The following is an 18,945-nucleotide window of genomic DNA, read 5'->3' on the forward strand; positions in this document are numbered from 1 at the left end:
GCACTGGAACAGGTTGCCCAGAGAGGTTGTGGAGTCTCCTTCTCTGGAGATATTCAAAACGCGCCTGGACGCCATCCTGTACAATGTGCTCTAGGTGACCCTGCTTGAGCAGGGGTGTTGAACTAGATGATCTTCTCCTGAGGTCCCTTCCAATCTCAGCGATTCTGTGATTCTGTGAAAGTGAAATTTCCCTCAGAAATGTGGACTTCATTAGGTTTGACCTCATTCAGCATGGAGAGAGGCAATCCTGAAAAATAAATATTTGAACCAGCTGTTCATTTTTAGAATTAAGAATGAAAATGGAGGAATCAGTGAGTCTTCTCTGGGGCTGTGCAGGAATGACTTGCAAATGTTAGACAAAGAGCATCATTCAGTTAATTGAAAAGGAAAGATAAACACAGATAAGGGAAAGGGGAACTACTCTTACCAAAAAGTACCATCTTTTAGGAGAAGATGCAGTGTTTTTTCTAATTTTTTATTTGCCTTTCTCCCCTCTGCTTTCTATTGTCTAATCTGTGCAGAAAAGTCTACCTCTCCTTTCTCCCTGAATGAGGGGGTGAAAAACAAATGAAGGAATGACTGAACATAGACAAAAGATTATTTAAATTTCTACTGGAAGAAAATAGTATAATTTCTTTGAATTTGTGGAATTTCTCAAAATAAAGCTCCAGGAAGATTAAAAATGACAGAACTGGGGTTTTTTGTCAGCCGTTCACTGAAAGCTTTGTAGGTTTTTATGAGACATTGTTTGGATTTAGTTAATAAAGTATCTGTTGATGAAAATTTGGTTGTAAAAGTTCCTATTCTTTTAAGTGAAAAGTATAATTCTGAATCAAAAGGGGGGGCTGACAGCAATTTTTAAGGCATAAATGATCACCAAACAGGTTTTGGGAAATAACAGCCCTCTTTATGAGGTGATATAATAAATTTATGGGTACTAGTTACAGTGATGGTACACACATGGAAAAGTGGTACGAAGAAAAGAAGAAACAGACATTTTCGGCTGTTTTTATGCACGGCTCATTTCAATCACCTACAGCTGAGGAACCTCTGGAACGCTCTCCTTCCCTCCCTGCATGCCTCCATGTTGTATAGACAAGGAGGAGATAAATTGGGGGTGGATGTATGAGAGGATTTTCTGTCTCTACAGGAACCTTCAGTTGTTCAGTTTGGGTAGTTTAGAGTTGGTCTTGGTTGAAACCATAGGAGGGGCCAATATGTGGACCAGACTATTAATTTTTGTCCTCCAGATGAATTGGGTACAAGTGTGGAGTTGCGTCTTACATCAGCAAGCAGCTGTTCAGGGATATTTGCTTCCATGGTGGAGGGATATACTTTTGTGATTCTGAACAAGTTGACTCATTGATTTTAAATCAAGCGTAATGCAGTGGATTGTGCTTTAAAATTGTAACTAGCTAATTTAATTCTTTTCTATCTACAGCCTTTATATGATACTGCGTATCTAACACTGTACAATATCAGCTTCACTTCCCTTCCTATCCTCTTGTACAGTCTAATGGAACAACATGTCAGTGCAGACACACTCAAGAGAGAGCCTTTCCTATACAGGTAAAGTTAAGACATTACCTTGTAAAGTTTGACTGTTCAGTGGCGGAATCTGGCTCTGTTAAACCAAAGTACTCAGGATTTCTATATCACAAGGTACAAAAGAACAACATCAGATATACTGCCATGGAAGGTTTGAAGACCACATGCATTGTACATAAAGTACTGTAGATGCACATGTATTTTAACATGTATATTTAAATACTGCAATCCACGCTGTTCAATTGCTGCTTTAGTGAATGAGAGCATAATACAAATTACTGTCCTACAAATTGAAAATATGATTTATTTTAGAGCTATTTATTTCCTTCAGCCAGGGGAAATAGAAGTTTTTTATAAAGAGAAAACATACCATTTCTTCCATATATATTTTTTTATTTTGAAAGAAAGAGGAACTGAGTGTTAGAGTAGACATGTGATAGGATATTTTCTGCAGGGTGTCCAACATTGTCCTCTGCATATTGTTGACTCATTTGCAGGGCATTAAAGCTATGGCTGTTTTAGTTTACTTCTCTTAGCCACTTGAAATACTGTCCCTGCCAATAATCTGCATGTGGCCATCTAAATTAGCAACAGTGCCCAGTTTTGATTCTTGTAGCTGCAAAACCAGTACATTTTAGAGAGTGATCATAGTAGATAATTGAAGGGAAAACATTTTTTGGAAGTGGTAATAGTAGATGCGCAAAAGGTAATGATTAAAGTGATATGCCTTTACCTATTTATCTCGTAACTGAATAGGATGTCATTCTAAGAGGAATACAGGATACTACTGTTGAAACCAAAACCCCTCACTTTTATTCTCTTCTATATTTTAAATATTTTCGGCTTAGAAATTGTAATTCAGAAGATCTTTCATTTTGGTTTTTGAAAACTTAGTATGTCTAACAGTCTGCTGCTGAGCTGTCTCAAGCAATAGTGCAGTTGTTCTAGGCCAGATGAAGCTAATGTTAGCCATATATGGCTTTGCACCATTTTAGAAGAATATTGCTAATCTCATTGGGTAATTTACAGTGAAAAATGACATCAGATGGTCATGAGACACAATTTTTAAAGGATATATGGGTGAAAGTCTTGGTTGATGGTAAATGTTTCCAGCTACTATGTGATATTTTGGTAATTCTGTGTTTTCATTTAACTGTGTTGTGATCTGTTCTGACATGTTTTATGGTAAATGATACGTTTATGTATACTTTTTCTGTGTGCAAGAACTAAATTTGTACTATTTAAATTTTTCTGTAATAAGAAAATGTATGTTAATGATTTAGTGATCAGTTCTACTGTTGATCAATCCATGTATTTTTTTGTGTGAAAACATTCAAGAAATGCATTTTGACTTAAAGGTTCAACTGAGCTGCAAATTCCTGGTTATTCATGTTTCACATAAAATTAATTGTTTTGTTCCAATATTTTGTACAAAAGTACCTCATGGGAAATAAAGTGGAGTCTCTAGAGACCTCTAGTGTTTTTATTTACAATTTATACTGGATCATCAGCTGCACAGCAGGTACTGTAAACGAGATACCTTCTGTAAAAAGATTGAAATGTAAATTGGTGCAGCACAGGAGAAGAATTAACTATACAGTTGGAATAAGCAGAACTACAGGCAACAGTTAAAAGGGTTCAGTAAAAATTAAATTAAAAAATAAAGAGGAGCTAACCAGGAAAGGTTTGGTTGTGAAGTGGTAGAGAGTTGTCATGTGGAAATGTGAAGTTATCCCATATGTGGTCTCTTAATTCTGTTTCCCTCACAAAATAGTTTGACTGGTCCCATTTGTCTGGACTCCTTTAAATGTGCTAATATGAATGCATATATCTTGTTTAACACAGAGATGTTGCCAAGAATGCTTTGTTGCGCTGGCGTGCATTTATCTATTGGACATTCCTAGGAGTGTTTGATGCTGTGGTATTTTTCTTTGGTGCCTACTTCTTGTTTGAAGACACAACTGTAACCAGCAATGGACAGGTTAGTGTTGGATTTGATCAGACTCGATGAAATATAATTTTTTAAACGTCAAGTGTTCAGTCAATGTGAACACAGTTTAATTGTTTTTTTCAAGATTTCCAGCACAGATGACAACTGTTTTATAAGTTATGGTGAGATAGATGGGTTATCTGTTTAGCAAATCTGAATTATGTAATAGGAATTCTGTATATCAGCAAATAGTGGCATGGGACTAGATACAACTTAAGATAAATGTATATCATATATTTCAAGTATTCCTTCAGAATTTACATGGTAACATTTCTGTTTTGTGCTTAACATGCATCTGATGAATATCTGATTAACTTATTAACTATGTATTCAGAAAAGGTACAGTAGTTATGAGTGATCACACAAGAACTTAAATATAACAGGCTTTTATAATATTTTAAATATTTTTACATATAGCAGCTTAAAATATTCTATCTCTACTTGCTTTGCAGTCACATGAATGCAAATTTTAAGGACCTTTGCATTTTATTTATTTTACCCATTGATATTTTGGTCTATTTTATTTGTGTGCTTTTTTTCTTTTTGCTACTTGCTTCTCTTCCTATCCTCAGCTAATGACAACCAACACTCACATGGTAAGACTACTGTGGATTTGTCATGATATCCATTTCATCTTTCACTGTTCTTTAATTAAACTGTTAATTAAAGAACAGTTAAATATTTCCTACAGCTATTTAAAAATATTACTTAACTTATTAATAAAAATGTTCTTTATTGCTACTCTATAAGTTCTTAAAATATAAAGAACTTATATAGGGTATAAGGTATGTTAAGGTATATGAGAAATATTAAACCACCAAGAACTTTCAAAAATAGGTAGGTTTTTGCTTCCTTGCATTTTATTATTGTTCTATGCTTCTCCGTGGCCTGTAGTTTGTTCCTATCTCTGCTGTAGAAAATGTATTATAATTTATGCTATAAAATGCTTCAAAGGCTTTAGAAAAGACCCACAAAGTGAGAGAGAAAGCAAACTTTGCATAATTTTGTTACTTACATGTAAAGTATAAGTATACATTTTCTAGAAAAGCAGTATTCAAATATCTTTAAATGACATCTTTGTGACATTCATCAGTGAAATGGACTTTTATTGTGTGAGACCATGTTAGAAAGTTAATTTTCTAAGGATTGAATTACTTTCCTTTAGACATAACTGTACATTGCAGTACTTCTTCTGATACATGATCTTCTCTGTTCTGACAGTGATGTTCTCTGTTAGATACTGAAAACTCTGCGTCAGTTCATATTTGTAGTCCTGAAAATTAGTCTTTTCATATCTGTACAAAAAATGTAAATGGTTAATACTGCAAATATTCTAACTAGGTTCCTTTTTAAAAACTTTAGCACACTTGTTGCATATATTAAATTAAATTCTTGATGAAGTTCTAAAAACACACTACTGCCTAATTCCCACACTTGTATTTCTAGAACTAGGTACCCATGTTATTATTGGATGATAAGGTGCTTTGCTTGGTGAGAGATTCAGATGCCCTTGAGGGTCAGAGTGGTGTAGAAAATTCAGTACCATTCAGCATGCACGTGTGTGTATGTAAAAATGTATAAATGTATATAAAAAATACAAATATTCAGTTGCAATTTTAAAGACTTGAAAGTTAGTGTTCAGGAATAGTCAGAGATACATACATCCGTTCATACGTACATACATGAATGTTAGTTGGTGTTGGTATTTATTTTCAAGTGTTTAAATTATGCTTATGTCTGGAAAAAGTCAGTGAAAGATTTCATCTGAAAAGTTTACTGCAACAATGTGTTATGCAACAGGCAGAAGGTAAAAGACAGGGAAAGGGATAAAAGGGTTGAGGGCAACACTAATACCATAAATGGTACAAGATGATCCAAGTTATGTTCCAAATTTTTAAAATGGGTGCTGAATCAAAAATTTGTAAATCTTCTTTCCCTCCAGAAGTGAACTAATCACCATTTTTGCAAAACTGGTAAAAATTGAACAAAGTGAATGTCTTTTACGTGGATTACCTCCTGTGTCAGACTAGAATTTACATATCATTCAGCTCACTTCCAAACATAAGCCCCCCAGTGTATTTTTCAGTACTTAGAAATTTGGTTGAAACTGTTTGAACTCTATAGAGTGGTGTTACTAGAATACTGGAAAAGTGTATTTTTAATCACTGAAATTTACTTCATAAATGCCTGCTTCACTCATTTCCTGGTAAACAAAACTAAGATGACAAAGATTTGTCTATTATTAATTTTTACTAATTTGTGATAATGCTTTGTGCACAGTGTTACAGTTTGGCTATGACATCATAGTTGATGTTGTAAAAATATAGTCAGAAACCAACTACATAAGGAAGGTAAGAGGAAAAGAAAGCATTGTAGAAGTGATTGCAGATTGTAAATGTCATCTTAGTTTACCCATGTAATAAAACATACTTCATCTGTGATTTTTGATTTTAACATTTGATGCACAGTGGTTTAAATATAATTAAGTTGGGTTCAGAGAAAGGTAGGAGAAATTAAGTTAAAATGAGTAACAGAATGGGAAATACAAAAGAGCAGAAAGGTAGATAGACAAGAGGAACGATGGGTAGGAACACAGAATACAATGAATACAGTCACAGAAGGAGAGGGAAGTCCTAATACCTAACCAGAATTTTTCTTGTCGCTACTTGTATCTGTTGCCTCTCATCTTGATACTGTGCATCTCTGAGAAGAGTCTGGTTCTGTCTTATCAGTATCAGATAGTTGAAGACAGCAACAAGATCCCCCCTTAGCCTTCCATTCTCAAGGCTGAACAAGCCCAGTTCCCTAAGCTTCACGTCATGTGCTCCAGCTCCCTGACCAGCTGTCTTGATGGCCCTCCACTGGACTTGCTGCCATATGTCAATGTCTTTCTTGTACTTGGGAGCCCAAAACTGAACAAAGTTCTCCAGAATGTGGCCTTGTGAGTGCTGAATAGAGGGGAAGAATCACTTCCCTTGACCTGCTGGCTACACCCTTGCCAATACTTTATAAGGTTGGCCGCCTTTGCTGCAAGAGCGTGTTGCTGGCTCACATCAAACTTGTTGTCCACCAGGACTCCCAGGTCCTTTTCTGCAAAGCTACTTTCCAGCCAGTAGGCCCCAGCCTGTACTCGTGCATCAGTTTTTTTTGTTCCAAATGCAGGATCTCACATTTGCCTTTGCTGAAGGCAAGTTCCTGTCAGCCCATGACACCAAGTTGTTGAGGTTCCTCTGTATAGCACCCCTGCTCTCAAGCACATCAAATACTTCCCCACAATTTGATATCATCCACAAACTTGTTGAAGGTGTTTCACGTTACATTGTTCAGGTTGTTAATAGAGACATTAAACAGTATTGGCCCTAGTATCAGCTCTGAAAGAACATCACTAGTTACCAGCCACTAGTTGGACTTCATACTGCAATCACATCTCTGTGATGTGATCATATACATCTCTGCCTGGCAGTCCAGCCAATTTTCCATTCGCCTTGTAGTCCACATACCCTAAAAAAATATCACCAATTTGACTATAAGAATGCTGTGGAAGTCTGTGTTGAAAGTCTTGCAGCTTTGCACTCTTACTGGAGGTGTTGAAGAATTATTGCATTTGGCATATCTAGAGAAACTTGTTTATAGAAAAGCTAACAAAAGTAGCCTTGTCAGGAGTATGAAAAACAGCATAAAATGTTAATTCAGATGGCCTAATAACTGAAACTATAAAGACAGTAAATATTTACAGATAATATTTTTTAGAATGTTAATAAAAATGAGATAAAGAACTGGAGGCTGAACAGCATTGAAGAACAGGAAAGAATATGTTTTACTGGTAGCTGAAAGTAGGGATCAAAAGCTGCCATCTCTCAACTGCTGACATATGTAAAATGAATGATAGACAGGTGTTCCTGTCACAGAAGCATCAATAGAATCAGCATTGGTAGTGATACTGGGAGAAACTGTCAGCAGCAACACTGAGAATTACCAGTGCTATCGTGCCTAGAAATGTTACTGAATGATGTCATCCTTTCAAATTGATAAGTCACTCCCATGTGACTCTGTGACTGGATTTGCACAAATCTGTTTTCTCTACTGATTATGGGACTTTAGTCTCCCTGGGTAACAAGTGAAGCTTTTAGCAGAGTCATAGAAATGTTGGTTGGAAGGGACCTCTGGAATTCATCTACTTCAGCCTCGTGCTAGAAGCAGGATTGTTGCCAACAGTAGATCAGGTCAACCATGGCTTTGGTTGAGTCTTGAAAACCTCCAAGGACAGGGATTCCATGACCTCTCTGGGCAGCCTCTTCCAGTGTTTCATTACTCTCATACTGATTTTTTTTTCCTAATTTGCAACCTAAACCTCCTAACATGCAATTTGTGGCCATGGGCCCTTGTGTCATCTACCACTTATTACCAAGAAGAGTTTGACTACATCATCCTTGTAAATGTTTTTCAAATAGTTGTGGACAGCTATTTAGGTTGTTCCTTAACTCTTAACAGACTAAGTAAGTCTTAACAGTCTAAGTAAATCAACTCTTTCAACCCTCTCTTCTTAGGAGAGCTATAGATCCCTAACCATCTTGGTAGCCTTCCACTTGATCCTTCTCAATTTTTTCACGTCCAGGTTCAGCCTCACCATTGCTGAGTAGAGGGGAATAATAAACTCTCTTGATCCAGTGACTAAGTACTACTAATGTAGCCAAGTTTGCAGTTTGCCTTATTTACAGTGAGAACATACTGTAGGCTTGTATTCAATCTGGAGTCCACTGTAATCCCATTGCAACTTCCTTTTCAGCAGGGCCACTACTCAGCCAGGCAGTTCCAATACATGAGGTTATTCCTCCCTACATGTAGAACTTTGCACTTTTCCTTACTGAACCTCATAAGATTTCTGTTGGCCCACTTCTCAAGTTAATGGAGGTCCCTCTGGATTGAGGCTCTGCCATTCATTATGTCAGCCTTTTCCTCCAGTTCTGTATCATCTGCCAATTTGCTCATGATGCTCTGTGTGTCATCCTCCCAGTCTCTGATGGAGATATTGAACAATACCAGTCGCAGTATCAATCCCTGATGTAGTTCACTGGTTAGTTGCAGCCAATGAAAGATCAGGTCATTGATCACTACACTTTTGAGTACAGTGGTCCAGCCAGTTTTGAACTCACCTAGTAGTCTGTTTGTCCAGCCCCTGCTTCCTTATCTTCCAAATGAAAAATGCTGTGGGAGACACCACCAAAAGCCTTACTAAAATCAAAATAGATTACATCCACTGCTCTCATGTCAACTACATGGCCAGTCATTTTGTCGTAGAAGGCAATCAAGTTGATCAGATGTGATTTGCCCTTGGTAAATCCATGTAGACTATTCCTGATTATCTTTTTGTCCTTAATATGTATGGAAATGGATTCTAACAAGATATGATATTTCCAGGGATCAAGATGAGGGTGACTGGCATGCATTTCCCCAAGTCTTCCTCCTTCCCTTTTTTCTTAAAGGTGAGGCTTTTGGCCTTTTTCCAGTCTTCAGGGACCTCCCCGATCACCTTGATTTTTCACAAATAACAGATAGCAGCCTGGCAGTCACCTGGACCAGCACACTTGGGTGAATTCCATTCAGCCCTATGGACATGAATGTGTCCAGATTCTAAGTGATCCCTAACCTGTTGCTCCCCCACTGTTGGGTGTTCCTCTTCTTCCCAAACTGTGCTGCTGTATGCAGGGAGCAGGCTTTGCCCTTGAAGACTCATATGCAAAGTGTTCAATACTTCAGCATTTTCTTTATCATCTTTCACTAGGTTGCCTCACTATTCCATCAATGGACCCACATTTTCCCTTTTAAACTAGGATATCTGTAGATACCCTTTCTGTTACCCTCAACACCGCTCTAATCTTAGTTCCAGCTAGGCTTTGGCCTTCGTGATTTTCTTCCTTTGTGCACAGGCAGTGCTTTTATACTATTCTTTTGTTGCCTACCCTTGTTTCCATCTGTTGTATGGTTCTTTTTTGCCTTTTTGTTCATTGAGAAACTTCCTGCTTAGCCAATGGTGTCTTCTGCTGAAATTCCACATCCTCCTGCAGAACAGGGTTCCTGAGATCTCAGCATTTCTCTCTTTAAAAATCGTTCAGCTCTCTTGGGCACTCTTCTGTTTCATGGCTGCAATTTCCTGAATAAAACAATCTATTTTCCTAAAACATAGCGTCCAGCTCAGCTGCTGATGTTCCTAACATTTCTCTGGACCCTGAACTTGGTCATCTCATAGTTACTGCAGACCAAGCAATCCTCTGCGACCATAGTCACCACCAGTACTTCCCTCCATCATCACAAATGATCATTTCTGACCACTTGAAAAGCTGAAGTGTTTTTATTTCATTATGCAGGTGGGGAGAAAATTAACTACAATTCAGAGGTGTTGTATCTTAAACTGTTATATAGAACATCTATATACTTAATATGGCTTTGATGGTTATCACATTCTTACTTGTACTGTTAGTGCTCTATATAACACACTGTTGAACCTCCAAGAAACTGTGAGACTCCAAGGACAGCAGAGAAGTGAGATCAGAGAAAAGATGGTGGTCAAGAAGACTCATGAAATTACTGCAGTTCATTTGGAAATCTCAGTAACTCATTAACTGTGCTACACTTTGTTTTTATAAAGAAATATACCTATGAACTTTGGGTTAAGCTCATTGATGGTGTGTTTTTACTGTATGTAGTCCAAAGCGTGTACACACAAGAGCATGATAGAACATACAAGAATTCAGTGTTGTTGCTTAGTGTCAGTTCACGATACAAGGCAATACATGAGCTTTAAGTGTTTGTTTCTAGTCAGTTCATGATACAGTGTAAAATATAGCCTATAACTGATATTACAGTATAAGATATAACCTATAACCATCTTTTATAGATGTTTGGAAACTGGACCTTTGGAACATTGGTGTTTACTGTGCTTGTATTCACAGTTACATTGAAGGTAAGGTGTGCTATATTTTTTCCATTGAAACTTTCTTGGAGCTTGTTTTCTCATGGCTGCTTAGTAATATCAACTTCTCTCTACAACCATCCTTTTGAGGTTATTAGTTTAATTTACAAGTTTTGCCATCTGTGCCTTCTTAACTTTACTCAAAATTGAAAAGCTTTTTTGTCAACTAATTCTGTGTAGAATCCTTACCTTTTTCGAAGGGTGTAGTTTTAGTTCACTCCTACTAAGTATTCTGTTGCTTCTTGATAGTAATAACAAATGTGTTGTTTTTTCAGCTTGCACTAGATACACAATATTGGACATGGATAAATCACTTCATGATCTGGGGATCACTGCTATTCTACATTATCTTTTCTCTGCTCTGGGGAGGAATTATTTGGTATGAACTCAACTATAAATTGCATTGCAAATGTTATTTCAGAAACCTAAATAGAGTTGTTAGATAGTTCACTTTTGTTCCCCCAAACAGAGTTCAGTTTAGCTTTTATATATTACAGAACTTCCAATAGCAATCACATTTTAAACACATCAGTAATGCTGATTACAGAATGCTCAGCTCTTCTTTCACTGAAAAATATTCTTAGAAAATAGACTGCTAAAAATATTCTTAGAGAAGACTATGAGAAGAAGAATATCAGACCTCAGACTGCCACTAAAGCTATCACAATACTATAAATAAATAAAAAAAGACCAAGGATTGGTTCAAGTGGCCAAGGCTATCTATCTGAGGCAAAATGTCACAGAGTAGGTCAAATCTGTGCTGCCTGGGGCTAGCCACTCAGTGTGTTTGTCTTGAGGGGGGGATCGTTGTAACAGTCTAAACTAGAGCCTGGGAGTGAATTAACAATGAAGCTGTGTGGATGACCAGGGGCCATGTATTTTGAGGTCATTCCTTGCCCTCTTTTGTTTAGTCAAGTAGATTGACCCTAAATGTCTGAGCACCTACTTGTCCTACTGCTGGTAAGAAAATAAGCTTTTTAAGAAGCAGTATAACTCCTGCCCATAGCTGATTAAAAAATGTTAAAACCTTTTTTTATTTAAAAGAATTCCAGGTACTTGAAACTGAAATTGTTGGGAGGAGATTAAGTGAAACACAGGTTCAAGTTCTTATTATGCCTGATTGCCATCTGGAACTTGAATTCATGTCTCTCACCTGTAGAGAGTTCCTAGGTACACGGTCCTCTCTTTTAATCTCTGCTGCTGGAGCTTGTTCTACTTTGTATGCATAAACAAACATGTTGACGGACCCAAGATAAAACAGCGGCTACTTGTTGCATGACGACTGAGGTGCCATTTAATTTGGAGTGAGGATTTGAATTACAATGATTTCTTTCCAAATGAGTAACCAACTGCCAACTCTTGGATATTCAGTAGCCTATCTTCTTTTCAACAAAATCAGGTCTCAGTTTCTTCAGCATCAGAATGACAACAGTTTGCAGAAGTGATATTTTTCCTGAAACTGTCAGTCCTGCTGTGTATTAGAGATATCTCTATTTACATGCAGCAATGTATTTTAACTTGCTTACTTCTTAGAATGCAAGAACTTCTATCAAATTTTGGAAATGAGCTGAAATATGGTTATACCAGTATGGAAATATTTGGGCTATTTTAACAATTCTTATGTATTTGGGGGTTCTGTCTTCCATTTAAAGAGATTTCTAATACAGTATTTAATTACTGGCAGTAGGGCTTTACACTGCAGTATTGCTACAAACTGTCCATTGATCTTTGTTCTCAGTAAGCATGGCCTCTAGTTCCAATTACTGTAAATATAAATGACTGTCATATACCTTAAACCTTCATTAGTGAAAGCAGCAAAGACATTTTAATGACTGTAAAACTGCCATCGAGATACAGGGAAACATGCAAGTGAAGGCATGCAAGTGAAAGCAGTGAGAGTAGGGGAAGACAAAAATGTGGTGAATCGTTTGGGGAGCTTAACACAAAGCCATCAGAGATGCTTGGTGGTGCTTGAGGAATGAGAAGTATGAAGAAGGGTATGGTTGACAAGCCTTGCTCTGAGGAACCATGCAAGAAAGCGTGCAATGAGAAAGAGAGGAAGGAAGTAATGGCTAGGAGGCTGTGAGAAGAAATACAGAAAATGTCTGGGGCAAGATAAGGAGTAGGTGGAAGAGCATATACACAGGGTAAGAATGTAACTTTGTTTATCTTTGCAAGAGAGAGGCAGCTTGGGGGGAAGAATAGCATGATATTTCCCTGCACCCTGGAAGACAGGAGGAGGACAGTTCCCTCTAATCAGTGAGTGTCTCACTTTGAGAAAACTGGGATGGATGAACTTGCACAAACTGAGAATTTGAACCTGCTGCATTTCATGACTGTTGTAATATTTATATTTAACATTGCCAGCCTTTCTCTTGTGTACTGAATTTCTATTTAATCTTTTCCCACTAGGCCTTTTCTCAATTATCAGAGGATGTATTATGTGTTCATGCAAATGCTGTCTAGTGGTCCTGCATGGCTGGGTATAATTCTACTCATAACTGTCAGCCTTCTTCCAGATGTTCTTAAGAAGGTTTTATGCAGACAGTTGTGTCCTACAGCAACAGAAAGAATCCAGGTAAAAATTATTTTTGTTGTACAGTCATTTTTTGTACCACAGATCTCTAATAATTAGACTTCTCTGAGGTTTAGAAACAAGCTTAGAGCAGATGTTCCCCATGTATGTCATTGGTTATTTACTAACCACTTCCAAGTGGTATGGTGAGTGAAGCTACCTATTATTTATATGGTGGCATTTACCTAAACCCTGGGTTGAGCTCTGTGCTTCCTTGCCAGCAACCACTGGGAAATCAGCTGATAAGGATGGTGGGAGGTGGATACACAGCTGAACATGATTCCTGATTTAAGGAAACAAAAAGGACAAGGGGGATGGGGCTCTTAGTGTGGGTAGATAGAAGGAGTGAGGGAGAAAATAGGAACATGGACTGGATAGTTTAAGGTATGTGATAGGAAGCAGGGGGAGCAGAAGTTAGGTATCTGTCTCAGCCTAGGCACAGAGCCTTGAGTTGTTCCTGTTGTTGTAGAGTATTCAGGGGTGCTGTCTACACCCATGATTTGAAGTAATTATCTTTCAAACCCAGAAAATACATTTGCAATTATTCTACTGCATTAAGGAAACTTTAATATGGGCATTTTAGCATTTGCTGTCCAAGTTGAACATAGTTGTCTACAAGCTAATTTAGCTAAGCTAAATAAGCTAAGTCCAAATTAAAACCCAATAGCAAGGGAGCGTGTCACTTTACTGAAATCCACTTTAAAGTAGAGATTTGAACAAGCAGTTGCAATCCTACAGCAGGGGAACACTGCAGCTGCGTGTGTGTTTATTGTTGAACAAAATGTATAATTTATATGCTTAAAATAAATGTGATGAATATATAGTGTGTTGGTAAGGAATATGTAGTAAACTCATGCCAACATTCAATTGTATTGCGTGATCTATGCAATGTAATACTTCCTTAGTAAACTGTTTTATATTGATGCTATGCCTGTTACAAAAATGTGTATTTAAACTTTATTTATATTCTCTTAAACATTTTTCCTCTTTTGTATTTCAAATTATATTTATTTTGTCTATTTTGATGCATTATCTTTAGAAAAAATTTTCAAATATATTTGTCACAGTAAATTACATATGCCTTGCTCCCCCCATGAGAAGAGTATTTTTAAATTTATTGTCACCTTTCTTCTGATCAGCGCAACAGAAGAAACTGTTGCATAAATACAGGCCTCCTCTGCTGAGGCTGAGAGGGAGGCCAAGTTTTGTGGGAAGCATAGTACTAGTCTGGGGCCATCAGACTCACCCCAGCTGAAGGTTTTGCCTGTACTTTTGGCCTCAGCAAACTTTCATGTATTACATATGTTAGAACATGTATGGATGGTAAAGGTATTGAATCTGAAACTTGTGTTATTGCCCTTGCTCTTTTCAGCACATCACCTGAAATTAATGAGTTACTAGTGACTGTGTGTTGGGATTAGTTAGTATTTTAATTTCTGTTAGAAAAGATATTTTGCATTAAGAGGAAAGGAATAAAGGAATTTCACTTCTAAGGAAAATAAAATTTCCTATTTGGCAAAGGTAAAAAAAATTCTGTTCTAGTATCTGCAAAGTAAAACCACTTGCCATTGTTTTGCATTTCTTGAATATACAGAATTATGAAATGCTCTACTTCAGGCAAGAATATAGCATTTCCAGGTTGATTGGCGTGTAGCATTTTTCTATTTAAATATCTTTATAGATGTGTTTATGGCATATGTGCTACTTGTAGAAGAGGTTGCTCAGTGTAGTTCTGCATGCTTTAATTTAAAAGTTTAAAGAGAGAATGTGGATTGGTTAATGCAAATAATAATACCCTAGCGAAGGTATTATAGCATTTCTCATTTACATTTTATGTTAGTGCTGGAAATGAATCAGTTGTAAAGCAGACTTTTTGGCTTAACACTGGCAATATTCATTTTTTTTAATATTTAGCAGAAAATCTTTGGCTTTTAACCAGATATATCCCTTCTGTTTCTTCTTTCCTCTCTGTTTCCTCCTGTCTTCCAATCCGCTCTGTCTAAATAACTGCTACCTTGCTTTAATCATAAATGATGTGCACGGTTACTTCCTACAATCTTCTGGGGAAATCAGACTAAACATCAGTGCCTTTCTGTTGAGCAGTCCACCATCTTTATGCTTTCTCAGACTTCAAGCAGTCTAAGTTTCTAATGGAAAAAAAAGGTGACTTTTTTCTGCCTTTCTGCATGCTTGGCCATTTTATTCAAAGGACAGTAGAAAGTTTATCATCAGAAGTTATTTACCATACTCATTGTCTCCATTTCTGATTCACATGTCAACTATACTTTAAAGAAGAATACTTTTCACATAGATTTTTCCTTCTTCTGTTTATTTATCCCAAAGAACCTATGAGTCATTGTCACAATCCATCACTATCACTACTCTGTCATTTTTGCCACTTCTATTACTGAATTTAACATAATATTTCTGCCTCAAGAATCTTAGATTCCCGTTTTAATCTTTGATATATCTGTAGGTGAATGCATGTTGTGACTAAGTGGAATATTCACCACAAAAAGAAATGATAATACTGATTATGCCAATGTTACTAGCTTAGTACAGAAAATGTAGTACTGGAAGATACTGAATCAATCTTTCAAATATATGGATGTATCTATCTCCTCTGCTGTTATGGAAGAATATGCAGCTTTTTTTTGGCAAGTTACTTCTAGCATACATTTTCAAACCAAGCTTTCCTTGTATTCCATTTTATGAAATTCTGTGATTCTTTCTAGAAAGAAAATAGCCCAAGATACAAAAGTATATACTATTTAATTTAATAATGAAATAGAGAAAAGCTAGTAAATTTTGGCTTCCCTGAAGTTTATAAGAAAGCTCTTTTTGACTGAGTAGTAGGAGACTGCTGGTTTCCACTGCAGAATTTATATCCTTATTTTTTAACTAGTTAAGATAAAAAATACATTTTCTTTCTCTTTATCCCTTCAAAAATATATAGTCAATAAAAATGACAGAAACTGCATAAATCACAAGGAAACTACACAAAGTTGTTTTCAGTATTGAACATTTTGGCTAAAACTAGCTTGCAGGTTCCTTAGGATTAGTTTGAATGGGCTTTTAACCAATGATTTTTAAACTTACTGCATTCATGTAAGCTATGAAACCTTCTTTATTATAAAGAACTTCTGGAACAGTTGACAAGTAAAACACAAGACTGGCTAAAAGCTAGCTTTTAATGGGCTAAAACATTGGTTCTGCAAAAGCTTTGGAGGAATCTGTTGTCTTTGAGTAATTCAGGCCAAAACTTGCTCATGTCTCATACATGTGACTGACTCAATGCATCAATCTGAATTTTGTTTTTTAACTGGAAGAAAAGAGCAGGGGTTCTGTGGGGTTTCTCTCAGCCTTTACTTCTAATAAGCAGTAGGATTTTTTTTATATCCAAACTGCATTAATTTGTTGTGGAAAATATAAATTACCCTCTTTTCATGTTTTTTATTGTCCCTTCAATTAACAATGCTTCAGTAATCCCAAATATTTTCTAACTGCAATACCAGGTGTTTTGACTGTGAGCTGTAAATAACTTCTATGTTCTTGTTCCTTTTTAAGAAACATTTTTCTTTTTCTCGTGGCTTCTGACAGATGGTTTTTTACTTCACTTTCACTTTAGCCACAAGATCAGACCATCAGCCTTGTTATGAAATCTCTACGCTTTGCCACTCTTGGGGAAACCCAAAGCGGCACTTTTGCTCTGGGAAGCCTCTCTGGGGTTTTGCCATTCTTCTGTTCCTCAATGGGCTTAGCTTCTGTTGAGCAAGTGCACAGTGCTCTGAGAAAACTAGTGACCAGTAAACTGTTGCCTTTGTCATGTGTTGGGCTCCTCTTGTATGGGAAACAAAGAAAGGGATCCTGCTGTTGCAATATTTGAATCCCATGGAAGAAGTTACCTTAGCAACTCTCCCGCCCTCTTTCACCATGTTGTAATGAATAAGCTGTAAGTTGGCCTTCATTACCGCTGGGCTCCCTCACCTTCACGTGCGATACTCCCTTCACTATACCGTTGTCGTGGGGAGTAGAGAAGTAGGACATCCGCTCCTTAACTTGGAATGCCTGGGCTGGCTAGGAGAGAACACCTTAAAAGAAATACTGGGCCAATGTGCCCTGTAGGGCACTACTCTAGGTACAGTGCTCATACATGGCTTTATCAAATCAAGGGGAACTCTCTAATTCAGTACAGGTCATTGTCAGTGGGGAAGAACACACAGCCCACAGTAGCTGGTTGTGGTACAGTTTAAATACTTTTGGGAGTAATTAAGTATTTTTTAACGAAGTTTGGAATGGAATTAAAAACATCCTCAGTGTGGCTCAAAGGGTTAACATCAGGATTGAGAAATAGAAACCTTGTTTTACACTGAATAACCTTTTATTTTTAAATCTATCAGAAAATCTGTCACTTTATAGGACCTTGGTACAGTAGTTACATTTGTACCAAATGGTACAGTTCGTTCACATTTCCCGCATGTATTCAGCAAGAGTCTCAGTGTTTTTCCTCATCCTTGCAGAAGAGTATGAGACATAAAACAACCCTAAATGCACTGGCGAACAGCGATGGGCCACTTCTTGAAGGAAATCTTTCAGCTTCCGAGGCATAATTAGATCAAAGCTAGGTAACAGTACTGTACGTGTTGCCAGTTTGGATTAATTTCTATTGGTGAACTGTGCTTTTTACAAATCAACTGTTTCCTCCAGAGTTTTTGCTGTACTTTACCAATATTGATATAAAATCATTATATTTTACTTGGAGAGCCTAGTTTTTGCAAGAGGTATTCCGTATCCCAGGTAAGATCTTTGTCTCACACACTTACTAGTGTAACGCAAAACAATGCATCTGCATGAGTCAATGTACCTGTATTAAAGTCCTGTTAATACAGTGGGTGTTGTGTGACATCTCTTTTGTAGAACTGCAGCCATTATTGCAGAACGCATTCACATTACACCATGGTATAGAATATATAGAGTCAGAAGTAATTCTTGCTCATTAGCAGTTTATCCATCATATCTCAACTTCTTGAATACATACATAGACCAAATGCAGACAGTAAAACAGGAAGATAACAATATCAAAGGAAGCAAGTTACATGTGAATAAGACCTTGTGTCAGGAGACTGGGGCTATACATCTGACAGTATCTACTGTAATAGTATGGTCTGCATAGACCAGTGCATCAATGCGTTGCTGCCTTGAATCAACAGAGAAACATGATAGTCTTGCCAAACATCTGAAACAGAAGCATAAGTGGTGAGCTCCTAAAGCCTGAAAACATTAGGGCAGGAGAATGAAGTTCTCTGCTTTACATTATCTCCTTGCCATACCACTGGTTACACTAACAAGTGTAAGTAAAAAGTTAACACTTTTTACTCAAATACATTTCCACCTGGATGCCATATCTGCTCCAGTCCCTTCACGCTCTCTTGACCCCCAAAAGTCATGCACAACAAATTAAGTGAAGGAGCAAAGTACCCATATGTGAAGAGGACAAATGCAATGTAATGAGCTGGTGTGGGAGGAAATGGCCTGGCCTGTAGGGCTTAAAGGTAGGTGAAGGGTTCTTCTGATTTATTTTTAACATCTGCTAGATGAGAAGTAGTAGAAAGCCCCAACTTTCTTGAGTAGTGTTAGGCATAGCAGATTAAAAGATAGCATGTCTTGGAATCCATTTTATGTGTGGAAAAATTACAATTTTGTTTTTAGAGATATTTATGGTAACTAAACTGCTTTTCTTTGTAGCTGGAGGAGTAGGAAAATTGGTATCAAAGCAGTGTTTGAAAACTCCCTCCAGCATTTCTAAAACAAAGTCTGCTAATTGGTTACCTGATTATCTGCATTTTCTATATTAATTTTGGT

General features: G+C 37.1%; 1 protein-coding gene across 4 annotated transcripts in view; it reads left to right on the forward strand.

Moving 5' to 3' along the window:
• Positions 1 to 18,945, forward strand: part of ATP11A (ATPase phospholipid transporting 11A) — a 139,025-nt gene that overhangs the window by 114,008 nt on the left and 6,072 nt on the right. For 2 of the 4 annotated variants that reach the window (XM_026055417.1, XM_026055409.1), the window contains 5 exons: positions 1,442 to 1,569; positions 3,394 to 3,529; positions 10,434 to 10,499; positions 10,784 to 10,887; positions 12,921 to 13,086. In XM_026055417.1, coding sequence (XP_025911202.1) covers positions 1,442 to 1,569; positions 3,394 to 3,529; positions 10,434 to 10,499; positions 10,784 to 10,887; positions 12,921 to 13,086 — 600 coding nt within the window. Of the gene's footprint in view, positions 1 to 1,441; positions 1,570 to 3,393; positions 3,530 to 10,433; positions 10,500 to 10,783; positions 10,888 to 12,920; positions 13,087 to 17,603; positions 17,720 to 18,945 lie in introns of all 4 variants that reach the window. The other 2 variants (XM_026055427.1, XM_026055436.1) reach the window with 2 other exon arrangements.

The sequence above is a fragment of the Apteryx rowi genome, unplaced genomic scaffold, assembly GCF_003343035.1.
Source record: "Apteryx rowi isolate R43461 unplaced genomic scaffold, aptRow1 scaffold_123, whole genome shotgun sequence".
Taxonomy (NCBI): domain Eukaryota; kingdom Metazoa; phylum Chordata; class Aves; order Apterygiformes; family Apterygidae; genus Apteryx; species Apteryx rowi.